Source organism: Gossypium hirsutum, chromosome A01 (assembly GCF_007990345.1).
Source record: "Gossypium hirsutum isolate 1008001.06 chromosome A01, Gossypium_hirsutum_v2.1, whole genome shotgun sequence".
NCBI lineage: Eukaryota > Viridiplantae > Streptophyta > Magnoliopsida > Malvales > Malvaceae > Gossypium > Gossypium hirsutum.
Genome location: NC_053424.1, coordinates 93,559,062 through 93,583,359, shown reverse-complemented (window position 1 = coordinate 93,583,359; position 24,298 = coordinate 93,559,062). Strand labels below are relative to the sequence as shown.

Here is a 24,298-nt window from a genome sequence, read left to right as displayed (position 1 = left end):
TGAATCTTTTTTTGTTACAAGTTAGGCTGACTTAGGCGTTTTGAGCAGAGAAACTGCCTAAGGCCGCACGGATCGCGTGGGAAAACTCTAAGTCCGTGACAGTTGGTATCCGAGCTAAGGTTCGAAGCCACCGTTGAAAGATGTCAAAAGAAGTTGAGGGAGTGGAGACCCGTGGGAGGGCTAGGAAAGCCAGTCGCTCAAGGGACATATTGTCAGCTTTAGAGGATCGCGTCGTCACTCTCGAGAGTTCAATGGGGGATATCAAGGAGAGGGTTGAAGATGTTGATGATAGGCTCCATGATGGGCTGCAGTCCATGCAGGAGCAGCGTAAAGAGTATGTGACGGATAATATGAAACAGTTGACTGGTAGAGATGATGCCATTGAGGCTATGGTGGTGGCCTTGAAGGGAGAGATTGCGGAGCTCAAGGGTGAACTCACAATCTACAAGGTTGCCTTGGGCAATGGTGGGTTAGCGGTTGCCGCACCCAAGCCCAATATTGATGTTCCCAAGCCCAAAGAGTTTAAGGGAATAAGGTCCGCAAGAGATGTGGACAACTTTTTGTGGGGAATCGAGCAATACTTCTGTGCCAAAGGCATCAGGGAGGATGTCACTAAGGTAACTACTGCTGCGATGTATCTATCTGACGTTGCTTTGTTGTGGTGGTGTCGTAGGTCCACTGATGTGAGACGTGGTAGGTCTAAAATCGGAACATGGGAGGAGTTTCGATGTGAGTTCAAAGCACAGTTTTACCCAGAATATGCCGAGGATGAGGCTCGGGCAAGGTTGCGTCGGCTTGCGCAACAAGGCACTGTGAGGGAGTATGTACAGGAGTTTAGCGAGCTTATGCTCCAAATCTCAGATATGGGGGAGAAAGAGGCATTCTTTTCCTTTATGGACGGATTAAAACCGTGGGCGAAGCAAGAATTGCAGCGCCGAGGAGTTCAAGAGCTCACCAAGGCTATGTCTGTAGCAGAATCACTTGCTGAATTTGGTGGGAGGAAAGACAATTCCAATTCTTCTAAACCCAGATTAAAGGGTAATAGTGGGGGAGATAAAGAAAGGCCCAGTAGGAACGGCGATGGTAAGAAACCTTGGGACAAGAGAAAGAGTGGGCCTATAAGGTGCTTCCACTGTGAGGGTCCACATATGATCAAGGACTGTCCAAAGAAGGCCGCTCTCAAGGCTATGGAAGCAAAGGGGGAGTCCGATGTGGAGGATAACAACCTTGGATCGATACTAGGGGGTGTCGAAGATAGAATGAGCCATGGTTTGATGTTTGTAGACATCATTGTGGCCGGCAGAAAATTGAATGCGCTCGTCGACACAGGCGCTTCTGATTTATTCATGTCTGAGGAGGCTGCTTGTAAACTAGGCCTCAAGATAGATAATGAAGGGGGTCGGATCAAAACAGTGAACTCGGAAAGTATTCCAATCAAGGGGGTTGCAAAGGGAGTGGATCTTCAGCTCGGCAATTGGTCAGGGAAGGTATCCATTAAGGTAATACCACTTGATGACTATGATTTTGTGGTAGGACTAAGCTTCCTTGATCAGGTTAAAGCTCTTATTGCCCCTTCGAGCAATTACATGGTGATTTCAGATGCGAAACATCAATGCATGGTGAAAGTGACAAGGAAGAGAAGCTTTAAGGGAAAAACACTATCAGCAATTCAGTTTGCTAAAGGTGTACGGAGAAATGAAGTCTCATATTTAGCCACCTTGAAGATCGAAGAGACCGCTGAGTCTGTTAGTGAGACCCCAAAAGAAGTGGGACAATTGCTACAATCATTTCAAGATGTAATGCCTGCTCAGTTGCCAAAAAGTTTTCCACCCAAGAGGGAGGTGGACCACAAAATCGAGTTAGTATCCAATGTGGTGCCGCCAGCAAGGGCCCCCTATCGTATGTCTCCGCCAGAATTAGAAGAGTTGCGGAAACAATTGAAGGAACTTTTGGATGCGGGATTCATTAGACCATCTAAATCCTCATATGGTGCGCCAGTGTTGTTCCAAAAGAAACACGATGGGTCCTTAAGAATGTGCATCGATTATCGAGCTCTAAATAAGATCACCGTGAAGAATAGGTATCCTATTCCTCTTATCGCAGATTTGTTCGACCAGCTTGGTAGTGCAAGATGGTTTACCAAGTTAGATTTGAGATTGGGGTATCATCAAGTTCGGATAGTCGAGGGGGACGAACCAAAGACAGCTTGTGTGACACGGTACGGTTCGTATGAGTTCCTTGTGATGCCTTTCGGACTCACGAATGCCCCAGCTACATTCTGCACCCTAATGAATAAGGTACTTCAACCCTTTCTTGATCGTTTTGTGGTTGTTTACCTTGACGATATTGTGGTCTATAGCAAGTCACTTGAAGAGCACGTAAGACACTTGAGGGAGGTGTTCCAGACTTTGAGAGAAAATGAGCTGTTCGTCAAGGAGGAGAAATGCTCATTTGCCCAACAAGAGGTGTCATTCTTAGGCCACATTGTGGGAGGCGGTAAGATCCGAATGGATAAAAATAAGATTCGAGCCATTTCAGAATGGGAGCCTCCAACCAAGGTAACAGAGTTGAGATCTTTCCTTGGATTGGCAAATTACTATCGCCGCTTTGTCGAAGGCTACTCCAAAATTACCACTCCCTTAACGGACATGTTGAAGAAGGGGAAGGTATGGGATTGGAATCCAGAATGTGAGAAGGCCTTCAACCAATTGAAGCAAGAAATGACGAGGGAGCCCGTACTTGTCTTGCCAGATTTTACGAAGCCTTACGAGGTACGTACAGATGCATCAAATTATGCTATTGGGGGAGTACTGATGCAAGATGGACATCCAATTACTTTCGAGAGTCGAAAGCTTAACGAGACGGAACGTAGATATACGGTCCAAGAGAAAGAGATGACTGCGGTAGTACACTGCTTGCGCACATGGAGACATTATTTATTGGGTTCCAGGTTCGTGGTCCTTACCGACAATGTTGCCAATAGTTACTTTCTAACCCAGAAAAAGTTGTCTCCCAAGCAGGCTCGTTGGCAGGTTTTACTAGCAGAGTTTGATTTCACAATGGAATATAAACCAGGAAGTGCCAACAATGTTGCTGATGCACTTAGTCGAAAGATGGAATTCACAGCAATCAGTCAACCTGATGGCTCTTTGTTGGAACGCATTCGAGAGGGATTGTCCCATGATCCTACTGTAACACCCCGAACCCGAGACCGTCACCGGAGTCGAACACGAGGTGTTGACAGACTTTTAAAAATTTTCCAGACGCTGCCAATCTGCATAATAGTCGCTTTAAAAATCATATCTTGAGCTTCACAACTCGAAAATAAGTTTCGTGATTTTTCCCTAAAACTAGACTCACATACCCATCTAAAATTTTTTTTTTAGAATTTTTGGTCGGGCCAATTAGTACAGTTTTTTAGTCAAAGTCTCCCATGTTACAGGGATCGACTACCCTGACCTTTGCGCATTACGACTTAGATATCTCCTTATACAGGGCTCCAATACTGATGCTGTTTGTTTCTATAGAAACTAGACTCAGAGAGGAATCTACACATATATGGTATGACTCCTAATTATCTCTGGTTAATTTATGGTGAATTTTCAAAGTCGAAACAGGAGATCCAGAAACCGTTCTGGCCCTGTTTCACGAGAACTTTAATATCTCTTAGTATACTGTTCATATGATTGTTTCGTTACTTTCATATGAAAATAGATTCATCAAGGTTCGATTACATAATTTATTCACTATTTAATTCCATTCCTACAAATTTTTGTGATTTTTCAAATCTACACCACTGCTGCTGTCAGCATCTGTTTTCAAGGTAAACTTTACCTATTTTGTGGTTACCATGGACCAACTAGGGTTTTGCCATACATAGGTCCACATGTGATCATATTTAGCCATTCCAATGGCTGATCATTAGCCCAACACTTCCATTCCAAACCATAGTCACATCGTGAAACCATATATACATACATAAACACAAATGGTCTAATGCCATACTCCACTTCTACGAGCCATTTTCGCATGGCTTTACACACATACATCACAAAAAGTACTTAAACAACAGGGGGTAGTCCTATACATGCCATATCCAGAGTTCAACTAAAAGAGTACCAAAAGAGCTTAGATAGTGTAGATGACTTCGACTTCGCTGATCCCGAATCCGATAGCTAACGAACAAAATCTATAAAACAGAGAGCCAAAGCAACCGGGTAAGCATTTTAAGCTGAGTAAGTCTCAAGTAATGAAATCGGCTTTGACTACAGTATTACATTCACATAGCTAACTAAGTCACTTTATTAACACACATTCTCATAATCATACTTACTTCACACTTCATCAACATATATACACAAGGTATCAACCTTTCTAAAAGCCGAAAGTTCGTAAGCCGATCGCACGAATACTATTTAAAACGAATCGACTTTTCCAAAGCACATGCAAACATACCTTATCGTTCGGGTTGGTCGAGCATATTTATTGAATTAGTTACAGCACAAAACGCTCACATTCAAACCCAAGTTTCTTCGGTATTTAACCGGATATAGCCGCAAACACATTTGCCTTCGGGTCTTAACCCGGACATATCAACTTGCATAATTGCCTTCGGGTCTTAGCCCGGATATATCAACTTGCATAATTGCCTTCGGGTCATAGCCCGGATATATCAACTCGCGTAATTGCCTTCGGGTCTTAGCCCGAATATATCATCTCGCATAATTGCCTTCGGGTCATAGCCCGGATATATCAACTCGCATAATTGCCTTCGGGTCTTAGCCCGGATATATCAACTCGCATAATTGCCTTCGGGTCTTAGCCCGGATATATTCCAATGCTCATGCACACATATATCAATAATCATAACACATCCATATCATTTCTTCGTTACTAAGGCTCAAACACAAAACATTTATTAAACCTTTCAAATTTCGGCTCAGTAGCCACACACAAAGAGCATGATTTCAATTGGCTTTATAACATAGTCTCTAAGCACATTCGACTATCCGTCATAGTATGACTATTCATTTCAATATAATTCAAGTAGGGTCATTACTCGAAGACTTACCTCAAATGTCGTCGAACGACTTCAACGGCTATTCAATTACTTTTTCCTTCCCTTTATCGGATCTAGTTCCCCTTTGCTCTTGAGCTTAAGTTCAACAAAATTTAAAATAGTCATTAATCGACTATTCAAGTATTACTTTCAGAATAATATATATATTGATCCGACTTTCACACACATAGATTATAGTAAGCTTTATAATAATCAATAAATAATTCATTGGCAAACTTTCATTAATGTTTACAACAAAATCACTTATTCACTACGAGCTGTTTTCCTGAGCAGTAGTTACTAAATTATTTATAACTGGAGCTACTAAACTCCAATTCACTTGCCGTTAATTTTACCTGAATATAGACTCGTATATCTTCCATCCATAAAATTTTCAGAATTTTAGGCTTGGCCAATCAATACCAGATTTTTCTTAAAATTTCCCCTATTTCACTGTTTGACTATTCTGACCACTCTTCACTACGAATCCAATTTCTCATTTTACAGTATTCAAAATGTGTTGTATTTGATCTCATTTGAAACTAGACTCATTAAGGAGTCTAAGCATATAAATTTTATCTTATAATAATTTTTGTACAATTTATAATGATTTTCTAAAAACAGAACAGGGAATCCAGCAGTCATTTTGACTCAGCCCCACAATACTTCAAATATCTCTAGATCGGTAACTCTTTTGTTTTTATAGTTTCTTTTGTAAGAAAATAGACTCTTCAAGCTTTAATGACATAATTCACTCAGCTTCTAATTCAACTCCTACAAATTATGGCGATTTTCCAAAATCACCTTACTGCTGCTGTCCCCAAACAGATTATTACCAAATCAAATACTAACATTAGCATTTCACCTTAATAGCTAGCTTACCAAGCCTTAATTTAACATATAATTCACACATATCACATTCAGCTATATATACATTTATCATATTTATCATTAACAAAATATGCTCATGTCAAATTTACTCCCAATCACATCTCAAAATTCAGCAAGCTTAGAACACATTTAATAATTAAATTCGGTAGTTTAATCACTTTGCTAACTACTTATACATATAATTCAATTCAACATTATAAACCATTATCACTCATTTAGCCGATTATAGAGAATTAAACATAATATCTCTAGGATATACTCTACATGGCCGAATATACTACATTAATTTTCAACATTACCTATGTAATTACCTATAGGTTCTTATACCTTAAATTCACACATTTAGCCTTTTAATGCCTATTGATCATTCCTTTGGTCTTATCAAGAACCATTTAACATGCAAGGAAAATAATCATAGAGGAAGAAATTTACATTCTAAATAGACTCAATCTTTGACCGAATGTACAAGGCGCCTCTAAGCCACTCATCCAAAAATCTTTACCCCATTCTAGTCATTCCCCCATTGTTCCATACAACATGAAATAACCCCTAATTCCAACACTTAATCATTCGGCATATTGCTCAAATCACCATAAGAAATCTCAACTTTCTTGACATTACCAAGAGTGCATCCACAATTTAACTTAGCATATTATAAAGCCAAATCAACAAATTCAAAGCTTACCTCCTAATAGCTAAAGATGAATGCCGAATTGCTCTAGGTAGGTTTTCCCTTCTTTTTCATCCTTGTTTCGGCTTGAGGGAGGTATGAGAAGAAGATGAACACCATCCTCCTTCTTCTCTTTTATTTAATTCCTTTTATTACAATTATTAAATCATTTGTTAATACAAAATTATTTTAATTTTGAATTAGTGGAGCATATTCTTTCCTTGGCCGGCCACTATGTTTATCATGGGTAAATTGACATGCAAAACCACTCTTTTCAATGTATGTACTATTAGACCATTGTAAGATTAACCTCTCACTTTCCAACAAAGTTTCATATAAGTCCATATTAATAAATTCACATAAAGATGATCAAATTAATGCATGAAACTTTCACACATGCATTTACTCACATCATAAACACAGAATATAACTTTTAATTATTTATACGACTCGGTTTCGTGGTCCCGAAACCACTTTTCGACTAGGGTCAACTTTGGGCTGTCACAACTCTCCCCCACTTAAGAAATTTTCGTCCCCGAAAATCTTACCGGTAAATAGGTTTGGGTATCGTTCTTTCATCGAGCTCTCGGTCTCCCAAGTAGCTTCCTCGATCCCGTGTTTGAGCCATAACACCTTTACTAGCGGAACTCTTTTGTTTCGCAACTCCTTCACTTCACGAGCTAGGATACGCATCGGTTCTTCTTCATAGCTCATGTCGACTTGAATTTCAACCTCTGATGGGCTGATTATGTGCGATGGATCAGATCGATAGCGTCGAAGCATCGAAACATGAAAGACGTCATGAATCTTTTCAAGCTCCGGGGGCAAAATCAATCTATACGCAACCGGACCAACTCGTTCGGAGATTTCGTACGGCCCAATGAATCTTGGGCTCAACTTGCCCTTACGGCCGAACCTGAGTATCTTTTTCCAAGGTGAAACCTTAAGGAACACTTTGTCTCCCACCTGATACTCGATGTCTTTTCGTTTCAAATTTGCGTACGACTTCTGACGATCCGTGGCTACCTTCAGACTTTCACGGATTACCTTTACTTTCTGTTCAGCATCTTTAATCAAATCAACTCCGAAAATTTTACTTTCACCGAGCTCGGTCCAAAACAATGGTGTACGGCATTTACGACCGTACAAAGCCTCGTAAGGTGCCATCTTAATACTTGATTGAAAACTATTGTTGTAAGCGAATTCAATCAAAGGTAAATACCGTTCCCATGAACTACTGAACTCGAGGATGCAACATCTCAACATATCCTCAAGTATCTAAATTATCCGCTCGGATTGACCATCAGTTTGGGGGTGAAAAGCAGTGCTAAAATGCAGCTTGGTACCCAGAGCTTCTTGCAATTTCTTCCAAAATCGTGAGGTGAATCTCGGATCTCTATCCGACACGATAGAAACAGGTACCCCGTGTAATCTCACAATTTGATAAACGTACAATTCAGCTAGTTTATCCAATGAAAAATCCGTACGTACGGGGATGAAATGAGCCGACTTAGTCAGTCTATCAACAACAACCCATATCGCATCCTTCTTACTTGCTGACAAGGGCAGTCCGGACACAAAGTCCATTGTGACTCGATCCCATTTCCACTCGGGTATCATGATCGGCTGGAGTAATCCTGAAGGCACTTGATGTTCCGCTTTCACTTGTTGACATATTAAACATCTCGAAACAAAGTCGGAGATGTCCCGTTTCATACCATGCCACCAAAATTGACGTTTCAAATCGTTGTACATTTTCGTACTCCCCGGGTGAATTGACATTCGGCTACAATGGGCTTCGTTCAGAATCATCGAAATGAGTTCCGAATTCCTTGGAACACACAAACGATTTCTGAACCTCAAACAATCATCATCATCAATTTGAAACTCCGATTCCTCGTTCGGAAAACACTTAGCCCGTTTTGCAACCAATTCATCATCGACTTTCTGAGCTTCACGAATTTGGTGAGTCAATAATGGTCTAGCTTTTAATTCAGCTACTAACACATTGTCTGGTAGAACAGACAAATGCACGTTCATCGCTCGTAAAGCAAACAATGACTTCCGGCTTAAGGCGTCCACAACCACGTTAGCCTTTCCCGGGTGGTAATCAATGACAAGCTCGTAATCTTTCAACAACTCAAGCCAACGTCTTTGTCGCAGATTCAAGTCTCATTGAGTCATCAAATATTTGAGACTTTTGTGATCCGAAAATACATGGCACTTCTCACCAAACAGATAATGTCGCCATATTTTTAAAGCAAACACGATGGCAGCTAGTTCGAGATCATGGGTCGGATAGTTCCTCTCGTGTGGCTTCAATTGTCTCGACGCATAGGCCACGACTCGACCTTCTTGCATCAATACGCAACCCAACCCAAGTAGGGATGCGTCACTATAAATGACAAACTCTTTACCTGATTCGGGTTGCACTAAAATTGGAGCTTCAGTCAAGTGAGTTTTCAGTTGATCAAAACTTTTCTGACACTTCTCCGTCCATTCGAACTTAACGTCCTTTTGAAGTAGCTTCGTCATTGGTGTGGCTATCATCGAGAAACCTTTCACAAATCGTCGGTAATAACCGGCGAGCCCCAAAAAGCTCCGAACTTCAGTAATATTTCTCGGAGGTTTCCAGTCAAGTATGGCTGAAATTTTGTTCGGGTCAACTCGAATACCCGACGCGGATACCACATGACCCAAGAAGCTAACCTCTCTTAACCAGAACTCACACTTACTGAACTTAGCATATAACTGCTTATCCCGCAAAATTTGCAGCACTAGCCTCAGATGCTCAGCATGTTCGGTCTCATCTCTTGAATAGACCAAAATGTCATCAATGAACACAACTACGAACCGATCCAAATACGGTCTGAAGATCCGATTCATCAAATCCATAAATACTGCAGGGGCATTAGTGAGCCCAAACGGCATCACTAAGAATTCGTAGTGACCATATCTCGTTCTGAAGGCAGTTTTAGGAATATCTGAATCTCGAATTCGCAACTGATAATAGCCCGACCTCAAATCTATTTTTGAGAACACTGAGGCTCCCTTCAGTTGGTCGAACAAATCATCGATGCGCGGCAACGGATATTTGTTCTTTATCGTCACTTTATTCAGCTGACGATAGTCAATGCACAACCTCATGGTTCCGTCCTTCTTTTTCACGAACAATACTGGTGCACCCCAAGGTGAGAAACTTGGTCGAGCGAAACCTCTATCCGTCAGTTCTTGCAACTGAGCTTTCAACTCCTTTAACTCGGTTGGTGCCATACGATACGGAGCTATCGAAATCGGCGTAGTCCCAGGTACAAGCTCAATACCAAACTCTACCTCCCGAACAGGTGGTAAACCCGGTAATTCTTCCGGAAAAACATCCGGGTATTCACAAACCACCGGCACAGATTCAGGTTTCCTTTCAAATTCTTGGTCATCCAGTACATACGCAAGGTATGCTTCGCACCCTTTTCTTACATATTTCTGGGCCAACATTGAGGATATTACAGCTGGCAACCCATCCAAGTCCGTAGACTCAACTCGGATTACTTCGTTATTTGCGCACCTCAAATCAATAGTCTTGCTTTTGCAATTCACAACCGCATCATGCACGGTCAACCAATCCAACCCAAGGATAACATCAAATTCATCAAACGGCAAAAGCATCAAGTCCGCCGGAAAACAGGAACCTCGAATTGCTAGGGGACATTTCTTACACACTTTGTCGACAAGCACGTAACGTCCCAAGGGATTTGACACCCGAATTACAAACTCAGTAGACTCAATAGGTAAAGTCTTACTGGATGCTAAGGTTTCACATATGTAAGAATGAGTAGAACCGGGGTCAATCAAAGCAATTACATTAGTATCAAAGAGAGTAAAAGTACCGGTAATAACATCAGGCGAAGAAGCATCCTCGCGGGCACGTATAGCATATGCTCTAGCAGGTGCACGAGCCTCGGATCTGGTCGTAGCATCTCTAGATCCTCTCTGACCACCACTAGCATTGCCCATATTTCTAGATGGTCTACCTCGAGCAGTGGTAGCACCCGGTTTCCCACTCTGATTTACATTCTGTTCAGACAGCCTCGGGCAATCTTTAATGAAGTGGTCCACTGATCCGCACTTGTAACAGGAGCGGTCATGGAATCTACAACTCCCCAAATGCCATTTACCGCAATGTCGACATTCCGTTCGGCCTCGACGTTCATTCCCAACACTGGCGACTGAAGTGCCTCGTGTACCCACAGGGGGTCGATCACGATCTCGTCTAAAAAGGCCCGAAGTGCCTCTAGACCGGCCCACATCATCTCGAAATTTCTTCGATGCCTGTTGAAGAGACTTTCCCGAGGATCTTTTACGAAACTCCCCAGTTCCCACATCAACTTTTTGTTTTTCCTTTCTAAGCTCTTCAGCTTTACAAGCTCGCTCGACAAGTACTACGAACTCTCGTATTTCAAGAATGCCAACGAACATTTTTATATCTTCATTCAGCCCATCTTCGAAGCGTTTACACATGACAGCCTCGGACGAAACACATTCCCGAGCGTATCTACTAAGTCTAACAAATTTTCGCTCGTAATCAGTAACTGACATAGAACCTTGCTTAAGCTCAAGAAATTCCTTCCGTTTTTGATCAACAAATCTCTGACTGATATACTTTTTCCGAAACTCAGTTTGGAAAAACTCCCAAGTTACTTGCTCCCGGGGCACAACAGAAGTCAGAGTACTCCACCAATAGTAGGCAGAATCACGTAGCAAGGAGATAGCACACTTTAGGCATTCATCGGGTGTACAAGATAGCTCATCGAGTACCCGGATAGTGTTGTCCAACCAAAATTCAGCTTGCTCGGCATCGTCGCTATCCGTAGCTTTAAATTCAGTAGCCCCATGTTTTCGGATTCGGTCAACTGGGGGCTTATTTGACCTTATTTGGTCAGTTACCGGAGGTATTGTAGGTGCGGGGGTGGTGTTTGTCGGGAATGGAGGTTGTGGAACAGCCGTATTAGTTCGAATGTATTGGTTGAACCAATCATTCATCACGCTATAGAAAGCTTGTCTAGCTTCATCATTCGGGTTACTAGCATTAGGTTGAGAGTCCACCGGCGCTGTCCCTTGTGCGGGAGCAGGCGCTACACTCTCAAGATCATCAGCTACCGCTCGGTCGGGATTGGGATCCATTACTATAAATAAACACATTTGCAAATGTCAGAAATCACCACACTATCAATTAATCACATAAAATGGCATGTATAGCTAGACCCCAACACATTACGGTAGTCCTAGAATCGACTAAATCGTAGCTCTGATACCAATCAATTGTAACAACCCGAACCCGAGACCGTCACCGGAGTCGAACACGAGGTGTTGACAGACTTTTAAAAATTTTCCAGACGCTGCCAATCTGCATAATAGTCGCTTTAAAAATCATATCTCGAGCTTCACAACTCGAAAATAAGTTTCGTGATTTTTCCCTAAAACTAGACTCACATACCCATCTAAAATTTTTTTTAGAATTTTTGGTCGGGCCAATTAGTACAGTTTATTAGTCAAAGTCTCCCATGTTACAGGGATCGACTACCCTGACCTTTGCGCATTACGACTTAGATATCTCCTTATACAGGGCTCCAATACTGATGCTGTTTGTTTCTATAGAAACTAGACTCAGAGAGGAATCTACACATATATGGTATGACTCCTAATTATCTCTGGTTAATTTATGGTGAATTTTCAAAGTCGAAACAGGAGATCCAGAAACCGTTCTGGCCCTGTTTCACGAGAACTTTAATATCTCTTAGTATACTGTTCATATGATTGTTTCGTTACTTTCATATGAAAATAGATTCATCAAGGTTCGATTACATAATTTATTCACTATTTAATTCCATTCCTACAAATTTTTGTGATTTTTCAAATCTACACCACTGCTGCTGTCAGCATCTGTTTTCAAGGTAAACTTTACCTATTTTGTGGTTACCATGGACCAACTAGGGTTTTGCCATACATAGGTCCACATGTGATCATATTTAGCCATTCCAATGGCTGATCATTAGCCCAACACTTCCATTCCAAACCATAGTCACATCGTGAAACCATATATACATACATAAACACAAATGGTCTAATGCCATACTCCACTTCTACGAGCCATTTTCGCATGGCTTTACACACATACATCACAAAAAGTACTTAAACAACAGGGGGTAGTCCTATACATGCCATATCCAGAGTTCAACTAAAAGAGTACCAAAAGAGCTTAGATAGTGTAGATGACTTCGACTTCGCTGATCCCGAATCCGATAGCTAACGAACAAAATCTATAAAACAGAGAGCCAAAGCAACCGGGTAAGCATTTTAAGCTGAGTAAGTCTCAAGTAATGAAATCGGCTTTGACTACAGTATTACATTCACATAGCTAACTAAGTCACTTTATTAACACACATTCTCATAATCATACTTACTTCACACTTCATCAACATATATACACAAGGTATCAACCTTTCTAAAAGCCGAAAGTTCGTAAGCCGATCGCACGAATACTATTTAAAACGAATCGACTTTTCCAAAGCACATGCAAACATACCTTATCGTTCGGGTTGGTCGAGCATATTTATTGAATTAGTTACAGCACAAAACGCTCACATTCAAACCCAAGTTTCTTCGGTATTTAACCAGATATAGCCGCAAACACATTTGCCTTCGGGTCTTAACCCGGACATATCTACTTGCATAATTGCCTTCGGGTCTTAGCCCGGATATATCAACTTGCATAATTGCCTTCGGGTCATAGCCTGGATATATCAACTCGCGTAATTGCCTTCGGGTCTTAGCCCGGATATATCATCTCGCATAATTGCCTTCGGGTCATAGCCCGGATATATCAACTCGTATAATTGCCTTCGGGTCTTAGCCCGGATATATCAACTCGCATAATTGCCTTCGGGTCTTAGCCCGGATATATTCCAATGCTCATGCACACATATATCAATAATCATAACACATCCATATCATTTCTTCGTTACTAAGGCTCAAACACAAAACATTTATTAAACCTTTCAAATTTCGGCTCAGTAGCCACACACAAAGAGCATGATTTCAATTGGCTTTATAACATAGTCTCTAAGCACATTCGACTATCCGTCATAGTATGACTATTCATTTCAATATAATTCAAGTAGGGTCATTACTCGAAGACTTACCTCAAATGTCGTCGAACGACTTCAACGGCTATTCAATTACTTTTTCCTTCCCTTTATCGGATCTAGTTCCCCTTTGCTCTTGAGCTTAAGTTCAAAAAAATTTAAAATAGTCATTAATCGACTATTCAAGTATTACTTTCAGAATAATATATATATTGATCCGACTTTCACACACATAGATTATAGTAAGCTTTATAATAATCAATAAATAATTCATTGGCAAACTTTCATTAATGTTTACAACAAAATCACATATTCACTACGAGCTGTTTTCCTGAGCAGTAGTTACTAAATTATTTATAACTGGAGCTACTAAACTCCAATTCACTTGCCGTTAATTTGCCCTGAATATAGACTCGTATATCTTCCATCCATAAAATTTTCAGAATTTTAGGCTTGGCCAATCAATACCAGATTTTTCTTAAAGTTTCCCCTGTTTCACTGTTTGACTATTCTGACCACTCTTCACTACGAATCCAATTTCTCATTTTACAGAATTCAAAATGTGTTGTATTTGATCTCATTTGAAACTAGACTCATTAAGGAGTCTAAGCATATAAATTTTATCTTATAATCATTTTTGTACAATTTATAATGATTTTCTAAAAACAGAACAGGGAATCCAGCAGTCATTTTGACTCAGCCCCACAATACTTCAAATATCTCTAGATCGGTAACTCTTTTGTTTTTATAGTTTCTTTTGTAAGAAAATAGACTCTTCAAGCTGTAATGACATAATTCACTCAGCTTCTAATTCAACTCCTACAAATTATGGCGATTTTCCAAAATCACCTTACTGCTGCTGTCCCCAAACAGATTATTACCAAATCAAATACTAACATTAGCATTTCACCTTAATAGCTAGCTTACCAAGCCTTAATTTAACATATAATTCACACATATCACATTCAGCTATATATACATTTATCATATTTATCATTAACAAAATATGCTCATGTCAAATTTACTCCCAATCACATCTCAAAATTCAGCAAGCTTAGAACACATTTAATAATTAAATTCGGTAGTTTAATCACTTTGCTAACTACTTATACATATAATTCAATTCAACATTATAAACCATTATCACTCATTTAGCCGATTATAGAGAATTAAACATAATATCTCTAGGATATACTCTACATGGCCGAATATACTACATTAATTTTCAACATTACCTATGTAATTACCTATAGGTTCTTATACCTTAAATTCACACATTTAGCCTTTTAATGCCTATTGATCATTCCTTTGGTCATATCAAGAACCATTTAACATGCAAGGAAAATAATCATAGAGGAAGAAATTTACATTCTAAATAGACTCAATCTTTGACCGAATGTACAAGGCGCCTCTAAGCCACTCATCCAAAAATCTTTACCCCATTCTAGTCATTCCCCCATTGTTCCATACAACATGAAATAACCCCTAATTCCAACACTTAATCATTCGGCATATTGCTCAAATCACCATAAGAAATCTCAACTTTCTTGACATTACCAAGAGTGCATCCACAATTTAACTTAGCATATTATAAAGCCAAATCAACAAATTCAAAGCTTACCTCCTAATAGCTAAAGATGAATGCCGAATTGCTCTAGGTAGGTTTTCCCTTCTTTTCATCCTTGTTTCGGCTTGAGGGAGGTATGAGAAGAAGATGAACACCATCCTCCTTCTTCTCTTTTATTTAATTCCTTTTATTACAATTATTAAATCATTTGTTAATACAAAATTATTTTAATTTTGAATTAGTGGAGCATATTCTTTCCTTGGCCGGCCACTATGTTTATCATGGGTAAATTGACATGCAAAACCACTCTTTTCAATGCATGTACTATTAGACCATTGTAAGATTAACCTCTCACTTTCCAACAAAGTTTCATATAAGTCCATATTAATAAATTCAAATAAAGATGATCAAATTAATGCATGAAACTTTCACACATGCATTTACTCACATCATAAACACAGAATATAACTTTTAATTATTTATAAGACTCGGTTTCGTGGTCCTGAAACCACTTTTCGACTAGGGTCAACTTTGGGCTGTCACACCTACGGCCAAAAATTTGATTGAGCTTGCCAAGGAGGGAAAAACAAGAAGATTTTGGCTTGATGGGGAGCTAGTATACACTCATGGACACCGCCTCTATGTGCCCCATTATGGGAAACTCCGTAAGGAAGTCAGGAAGGAATGTCATGACTCGAAATGGGCAGGCCATCCAGGGATGCATCGCACTTTGGCCCTTTTGGAGGATCGCTATTATTGGCCTCACATAGGTGCTGATGTGGAAACCTATGTGAAAACTTGTCTAGTGTGCCAACAAGACAAGGTTGAGTTAAAGACTCCAGCCGGCTTGCTTCAACCCCTGCCAGTCCCAGAAAGGCCATGGGAGAGTTTATCCATGGATTTTATTATTGGTTTGCCTAAGTCTGACGGGTTTGCTAGTATTCTTGTTGTGGTGGACAGGTTTTCAAAGTATGCGACTTTTATTCCGGCGACCAAAGAGTGCCCTGCTGAGGAAGCAGCTCGGTTATTCCTTAGACACATGGTGAAATATTGGGGAGTGCCACTATCTATTATCAGCGATCGAGATGGTCGATTTACTGGTCGGTTCTGGACGGAGTTGTTCAAGTCAATGGGCTCAGATTTGAACTTCTCCACGAGCATGCATCCATAAACCGATGGGCAAACTGAACGAGTAAATGCACTGTTGGAGACGTATCTTCGGCACTATGTGAGTGCCACACAAAGGGATTGGCCAAAGTTGCTGGATGTGGCCCAATTTTCATATAACTTGCAGCAAAGTGGGACCATGAATCAAAGTCCATTTGAAATAGTGACGGGTCAACAGCCACTCACACCCAACGCTGTTGTGACCCATTACACAGGACCAAATCCGGCAGCCTATAGATTCGCAAAAGATTGGCAAGAGAAGAATGACTTGGCTAGAGCTTGTTTACACAAGGCAAGTAAGCGTAGCAAGAAGTGGGCCGATCAGAACCGAAGGGATGTACAATTTCAAGTGGGTGACTCAGTCCTTGCTAAACTACACTTGATTTTACGATATACTGGTTTGCACAAGGGTCTTGTGCGAAGGTATGAAGGGCCGTTTAAAGTTGTGAAGAGAGTGGGCAAGGTGGCCTACAAGCTGGAGTTGCCACCAAAACTTAAAGTACACCCAGTCTTCCATGTAAGCATGCTTAAGCCGTTTCATGAGGATCAAGAAGATCCGAATCGAGGCAAGTCCGAACGAGCACCGATGGGGGTAAAAGTCTCGTATGATCGTGAAGTAGAAAACATTGAGGCAGATCGGGTAATTAGACGAAAGTACCACCGACCACAGCATGAGTACTTAGTTCGATGGAAGGGACTTCCTGATAGCGAAGCAAGTTGGGAACCTGCTGAGGCATTGTGGCAGTTCCAAGGGAAGATTGACCAGTTCCATAAGGAGGATGCGACGAGGGCGTCGCTAGAACAAGTGGGGGAGAATGTCATGGGTTGCGCGTCGGTGCTCGCAACCATGACAAACTGGTGCGATCCATCGTGTTCGAGGGAGGTCATTTAGCCCAACCAAACTGGCCCAACCAAACTGGCCCGGTGATTGGAGAGATTAAAAGCCCATCTCAAGAGCCTGATAGAAATGGGAAGTGTTCTAGAAGATATAATTATGGAATCTTAGAGTTCTATTTGTATATAGCTGGTTATGTAAGCTTAGAGTTCTAATTGTATTCAGCTTTTAATTATAGCTATTGATATACTGTGAGGCTCAACTATAAATAGAGACCTCTTTGCTCATTGTATATTCATTGAGTTATTAATAAGGATTTTGAGAGTATTCACTCAAACTTTTCTCTCAAGTGTTCTTGCTTTTGTTCATCTTTCAAGGCTCGTTCTTACTTCGTTCTTCTGTTGTTCTTCGTGAAAATCTTAAGGGAATTCTATTGAATCCTTTATTGTTGCGATTGAAGTTGACTTGGGCGTTTTTGCTGCCGAATCTTTTTTTTGTTACAAGTTAGGCTGACTTAGGCATTTTGAGCAGAGAAACTGCCTAAGGCCGCACGGATCGCGTGGGAAAACTCTAAGTCCGTGACATAAGTACGTTCATAAGTTAGCAAATTACTGAGTTGCCGTGAATTTATACGTAACAACATGAACATGAGTTTAATAATTCTAAGTTAAGAAATGTAATTAATCTAACACAATTATGTCATCTTGAATTAAAATCATCTTTTGAAATCATGGATTGGAACTTTTATTTTGTTTATATTTATTTTACTTAGTTTAAATCCTAGTTTTTAATCACCTCTTTAAATCAAAATATTTTTATTCTCCAAAGTGTTTTTAAAATTGCATTCATAAATAATTCTTTTCACAGTCCCTGTGGGTACGATAACTCAACATTTACTTTTTACTTTATTACTTGTTGTGATTGTGTACACTTGCACATTTCTGTCGTTCCAACTTCACAAATGTGTTTTCTCCAATTGTGAAGTATAGTTCGATTCGAGCCTTGCTTGGTATTGTGGTCATGTATGATGTGGAGCTTGAGAAGTTAGAAGTAAAAACAATGTTCTTGCATGGATAACTTGAGAAAGATATTTACATGCCACAACCAAAGGATTTTATAGTCTTAGAAAAAAAGGACTATGTTCGTTTGCTGAAAAAGTCCCTTTATGGCGTGAAACAGGCACTAAGGCAATGGTATAAGAGGTTTGATTCATTTATGACTATTCATGATTTCAAAATAAGCAACTTTGACAGTTGTATTTATTTTATGAAAAGCAGTGATGATTCTTTTGTATATCTACTCATTTATGTTGAAGCCAAAGATAAATGAAAGATAAGAATGGTTAAAACCCAGCTTAGTGAAGAATTTGAGATGAAATATTTGGGAGCAGCAAGAAATAGAAAAGACGACCTTTGAGCAAATATAGTACAAGTATTGACTTTGAAGGACATGAATAGGCATTTCAAATTTACGAATATTTTTGACATGATGAATTTACCATTTTTGACCTCAAACATCTAAATTTAGTGCATTACAAAGTATACAAGCATTAAGGGTCTCGCCTGTAGGAACCCATCAACAAATTATATAACTAGTCTGATTATCCTAGCATAATACAAATAATAGTTTATGCGATTGTTTAATGTAATGTCCATTCATGCATAAGAATATTTATGTCACATAGGACTTTTTAGCTTGTAACACTTTGAGGCTTAGGATAAGTATGAAATTCAAACATAGTAAGCATCAAAAGGGTTACGAACACAAAAAATAGTTTGGCACATTGTGACGATACCTATTCTTCCCCTTAGTGACCCTTACCCATTCACCACCTTATTTCTCCTTATCTCACATTCCTTATTTCTCCATACAGGAATTCATAGCATGACATAATAACTACAGCTAGCCTATGAGTTTTTGTGCACTCGTAAACGAGTCTTTTTTGTGTACTCATAAACGAGTCTTTTTTGTGCACTCATGAACGAGTCTTTCTTATTCTTGTGACTTTGTCACTTTCTTTTTCAATTATCTCGCTCACAAATGTTTTTTTTCACTTTTCAATAACTTTTTCCACTCGTACTGATTTTCTTTTTGGTTTTTTTCTTTTATTTTGCACTTTAGGCTAACCTATAGTTCTTATATCACACCAATCTTTCTTATTCCACTCTTTTTTTTACAAAATCCGTCGTGATGTATCTACTTAACCCTCAATACATATGACCAAACGTATATAGTCTTGCAGTGCAGAACCAAAGAAAGAGGCTAAACACAAATTAACATTTCAAGATCAGGTTTTATAATGAGGTTCATCAAGAAGTGTTAATAGGCTCAAAAATTGGTACTAAAGGAGAATAATTAGGTTAGATTTTTGGCTTGGAATATGTTCCAAACAATGCCTTAGGTCATCCTTTAAATATCTTAGTATGCACAAATTTAATCAACCAAACAAACTCAAATTTGATCACTTATCATTAATACTAGCATGCTTATTTCCTTGTATTTTCTATATAATTTGGTACAATTGATTTCTTAATTCCTATTTATAGTGTAACATATAGAACTTAGTAGTTTAATAAAAAAAAATTTAAAATCACCAATCATCATGCCAAATTTATTTGTAAACACAAGCAACCTATATAATGCTCCTAACCAATCACTTGTATTTCTACAAGCTCAAGCACAAAAATGACGAAAAAATTGAAAGAAAAGCATAAAAATTTTTAAAAAATTCTCTATGTTACCCTCTACACTTTAGTTAACACATTGTCCATAATGTGTAGCCTATAAAAAAATAAGGAAAGAAGTTACTCGATTGATCATGGTTGTTCCAACTGCTAATAGAGGGTTCTTCCTCCTTTGATTGTGTAAAGATCAAATTGTTGTGTCCCATTCATGTGGGATTCCTACATAGAAAATCAAAACCAAACACAAAACAAAACAACTAATAATCTATTTTATCCTAATAATAAAAACATATTAAAATCACCTTTAAGTTTAATACAATCTAAAAACAAAATTAAATTCTAATCATCTTCATCCTCATCATTATCCATCTCATCGCTACTATCTCCCTTTTCTTCCTCTTCACTCTCCTGCTCTCTTTCTTCTTATTGTGATGACGTAGGCCCAAACATGTCTGGCATGTAATTAGAGACCTTGATATTGTTCTGTCTTGCAAGTTCTTGGAATATTAACACTGACTCCTTCATCCACTGTCACATCTAGTCCATTTTAGGATGACTACTCTCACCAACTTCCAGTTGAGCTCGAGTCAACCCTTGTGACGAAATTGGTGTAACCGTCACTTCTTGTTTTTGTTTATACTAATCTTTTATTTTGTTTGGCTTGTAGTTCTACGTACTGTTGGAACAAAGTATCACCAATAATGCTCCAAGATGGTTTTAGCGGCCACTCGATAGACGCTATAGGAACGCTTGCTCTTTTGCATAAGGCCGTCACTAAGTGGGGAAATAAATCTCCCACTTTTTGGACACTAATACATCTCTTCATGTTTTGATGGATCCACTTTTCGATACAAACCTGCTTTTTCTGCAAAATAGCATACAATAAAACTGCTTGAAAGGTATTAATGTTAGATACATTTAAAGTAAGGATTACTTTAATATTGTCCATATCTATGTCCCTAAAGTATTCCAAATCGATTTCATCGATAAAATCTTGGTCATAGAATGGATCATCATAAAAATCGCAAATAATTAGAGAGGTTACTTTAACTTTTATCCCTCGCACAGATACAGTATCCCATATATGGCCGTCAGTATTTCCAGACTCAGAACCATGGCAATATCTTTTGGGATTGCCCAAAAATGTTCCCACCTATGATACCTAACTAGCGGTCATATCTCATTATAAAGGATCATCGATGGATCAAATCACCTATCTTGAATGAATGCTTTTCCTTGAAGTTCATTAAAATATTTTTCAACATTTGACTTCAGAAAATTAGAGGGATTTTGAATTGTCGATGGCTCCATTTCCATTGTCCGTCTAACTTTTCTAGGAGGCATTATTATAAAACAAGAAATGAGAGCAAAATATCAAGAAATTTAATGGAATAGTAAATGTATTACATTAAGAACCCTTCACCTCGTAGAAGTCATTGAATTCCTCATTTCGTGTGGTGTTTATCATTCCTTGAGTGTTCCCGTCTCTTGTGGCACTAAGTATGATTGAGAGATGAAGATTTTTAAAGAAGTGGAAATTGGGGGTTTATGGTTTAAAGAGTTGTAAAAGGTTTTAAAAGGGTTGAAAGGATTAAGGGGTTAGGATGTGTTTAAGATGGGGGATAATTTATTTTTAAGTTAAAATTTAGGGGTTTAGATGGTAAAATTTTGGCTAAAAAGGGTTTTAAAGCCACCAAGTTGCGTTGTCGGGTCGAGGTCACCTATAGAAAATTTTAGCGATGTCGCGACGTAAGAATTCTTTGTCACGACATCCTTGGTAGTTTACTGTTGTTGTGACAACGAGGTTCAATGTCGTGATACACTCTAGGCTTTTGGATTTTTGAGTATATTGGCTTCAGTGTCGCAGCAATGAAAGTCTGTGTCACGACATCGAAAGAATTTTCTTAATTTTGTTAAATTTTTCCTTGGTGTTGTGACATAGGATTCCTATGTTGTGGCACTGGTTCTGTTATTACTCAAACTTCGAGTCTCTAGAGTGCTACGGTTTCTATAAAATGAAAATTTAATAAAAATTAATATTTATACTAAATAGTTTAGTTAAATATACAATAATTTACAAAAGTTCAGCATTAATTCAAATAATTTAATTCTTACTATTGAATTCATCTGACAATATCATTAATTCATCGATGGACGATTCTTTAGTTCTATTAATATTAGTCTATTGTCCGTCATGCCATTCCACCTTTGCCCATTTATCTCTTTCTTTAAACCAACCTGTTTTTTTGATCTACATGCATTAGAGGAAGTATGTCCCTTGACTTGGGAGTGTTAGAAACAAATAATCCCTTGCACTGCTCCCTTAACTTCCTCCTACCTTCTTCTTCGCTTGATTGATTGCCATATTTAAAAATTTTAGTCTCACAATTGATTTTCATGGTTAATTCATTTTTTTCTAAATCAATGGTGGACCTAGAAGTGGCTAGAAAATGTCTACTTAATAAGATCAATATCTTCTGATCTTCTTCAAACTCTAGAACCACAAAATCTGTTGGGATAATGAAGTTGCACATTTTGACTAACACATATTCCAATACACCTTTTGAATGTACTAATAACCTGTTAGCCAACTGTAGTGTTATTTGTATATTCTTAAGGTTTTCTAACCCAAGTTTTTTAAAAATAGATAAAAATATTAAATTAATACTAGCTCTTAAGTCACATAGAGCTCTATTAAATTAATGCCCCTTATCTTTATAGAAATAGTAAAACTTTCTGGGTCTTTTAATTTTTGAGGAACCCGTATTGAGATAATTGCACTACAGGAAGCGTTTATACTAACTTGTTCACCTACCTTAATTTTCCTACGCCTAGATATAATTTCCTTTAAAAACTTGGTGCACTTAGGAACTTTCTTAATTAGCTCGATTAAAGGTAGGATAACATTTAACGTTTTGAACAAGTTTAGGAAACTTACAAACCCATTTTCGTTTCACTTTTGTTTTTCTTCTAGTTTTGAAGGGAATTGGATCTTTGCAACGACATCTTTAGTTATTTCTTTTTCTAGCTAAGCTTCTGGTGCGATTACCTCCTATGACTCTGGTTCATCTTCAGCCTCTAAGGATTTCTCTTGAAGATCATCAACATTCTTCACATTTAATTATGGAGTAGGGTTTTCTGGGCTACTCAGTACTTGGCCCGATCAGAGCGCTATTTCTTTCACGTGTTCCTTACCTTCCCTTCATGGATTATTTTCTGTATTGTTGGGAATACCTGTGTCAATTTGTCTTTTGATGTCACCCATCATACTCATCAATTGGCTCATTTGATCCTTAAGTTTAGTCAATGTTCTTACTGAGTTAGTGCACTCAAAATGCACTTACTTTACGTCTGTTCTCATTGACTGCATCTCTCTCTCAATTCTACCCAAACATTGACCACATGCAGTATGGTCAATTGGGTTGAACCTAGCATGAGGTTTCTACAAATAAGGAGGTTGATAGTTATTATTTTTAGCTTGATTCAAACTATTACCTTCTATTTGGTTTCCTCCCCATCTCAGATTCAGGTGATCTCTCCAGCCAGGATTGTTGGTATTTGAATAGGGGTTTCCACCCCTATTTTCTATATAATTCATATCCTTGACAGGATTCTTGATGTAGTGGAAGAGCGGTTTGTCTCCTCCATACATAAACAGTGTATTATTAACAGATTCGATACGGTTAAGTTTATCCACTAACTGTTAATACTTTTCATCCTCTTGAATATCTTTTACCTTAGCGGTTTTCTAGCGATATGTAAATCGTTTAATGGGCCATTGACAGGATTTCAATGTCATGTTCTTAATGTTTTCGTACGCATCCTCGTATGTTCTGTTCATAAGGGCTCCTACAGCTGTTCAGTCTATTCGTGATCTTGCATTCGCATCCAACCCATTATAAAATACTTGCAATCGCATCCACTCAGGGAATCCATGGTGAGGGCATTTCTGAATCAACATTTTGAAACATTCCCATGCCTCATGAAAACTTTCTCCTTCCATCTGTCTAAAGACAACAATTTCTCTTTTTAGTTGAACCACTTTACTAATAGGTAAGAACTTCGGTAAGAACTTTCTAGCGAGCTCATCCCATGTCATGATAGACTTTGGTCCCTGTGAATCTAACCAAGAAAAGGCGCTATTAATCAAAGAAAGGGGGAACAACCAAAGATGAATAGTGTCATCAATGGCTCTGTTGTACTTGAAAGTATCAAAAAGTTGGAAAAACCATTTTAAGTGTTTATTTAGATCCCTTGTCATTATGCCCCTAAATTGCAGATTATTT

The 24,298-nt window shown here is 38.8% G+C and overlaps 1 protein-coding gene and 1 non-coding gene across 2 annotated transcripts; both read left to right on the top strand.

The window, feature by feature from the left end:
- Nucleotides 1-140: 140 nt before the first annotated feature.
- Nucleotides 141-20,733, top strand: LOC121215933 (uncharacterized). The gene is made up of 4 exons (XM_041090840.1): nt 141-2,218; nt 2,360-2,903; nt 16,621-17,298; nt 20,680-20,733. Exons 1-4 carry the CDS (start codon nt 141-143, stop codon nt 20,731-20,733), a joined length of 3,354 nt encoding a protein of 1,117 aa, XP_040946774.1.
- Nucleotides 20,734-23,941: 3,208 nt separating this feature from the next.
- On the top strand, nt 23,942-24,048 carry LOC121206336 (small nucleolar RNA R71). The gene has a single exon (XR_005901411.1). It is a non-coding gene; the product is annotated as a small nucleolar RNA R71 (small nucleolar RNA).
- Nucleotides 24,049-24,298: the final 250 nt, after the last annotated feature.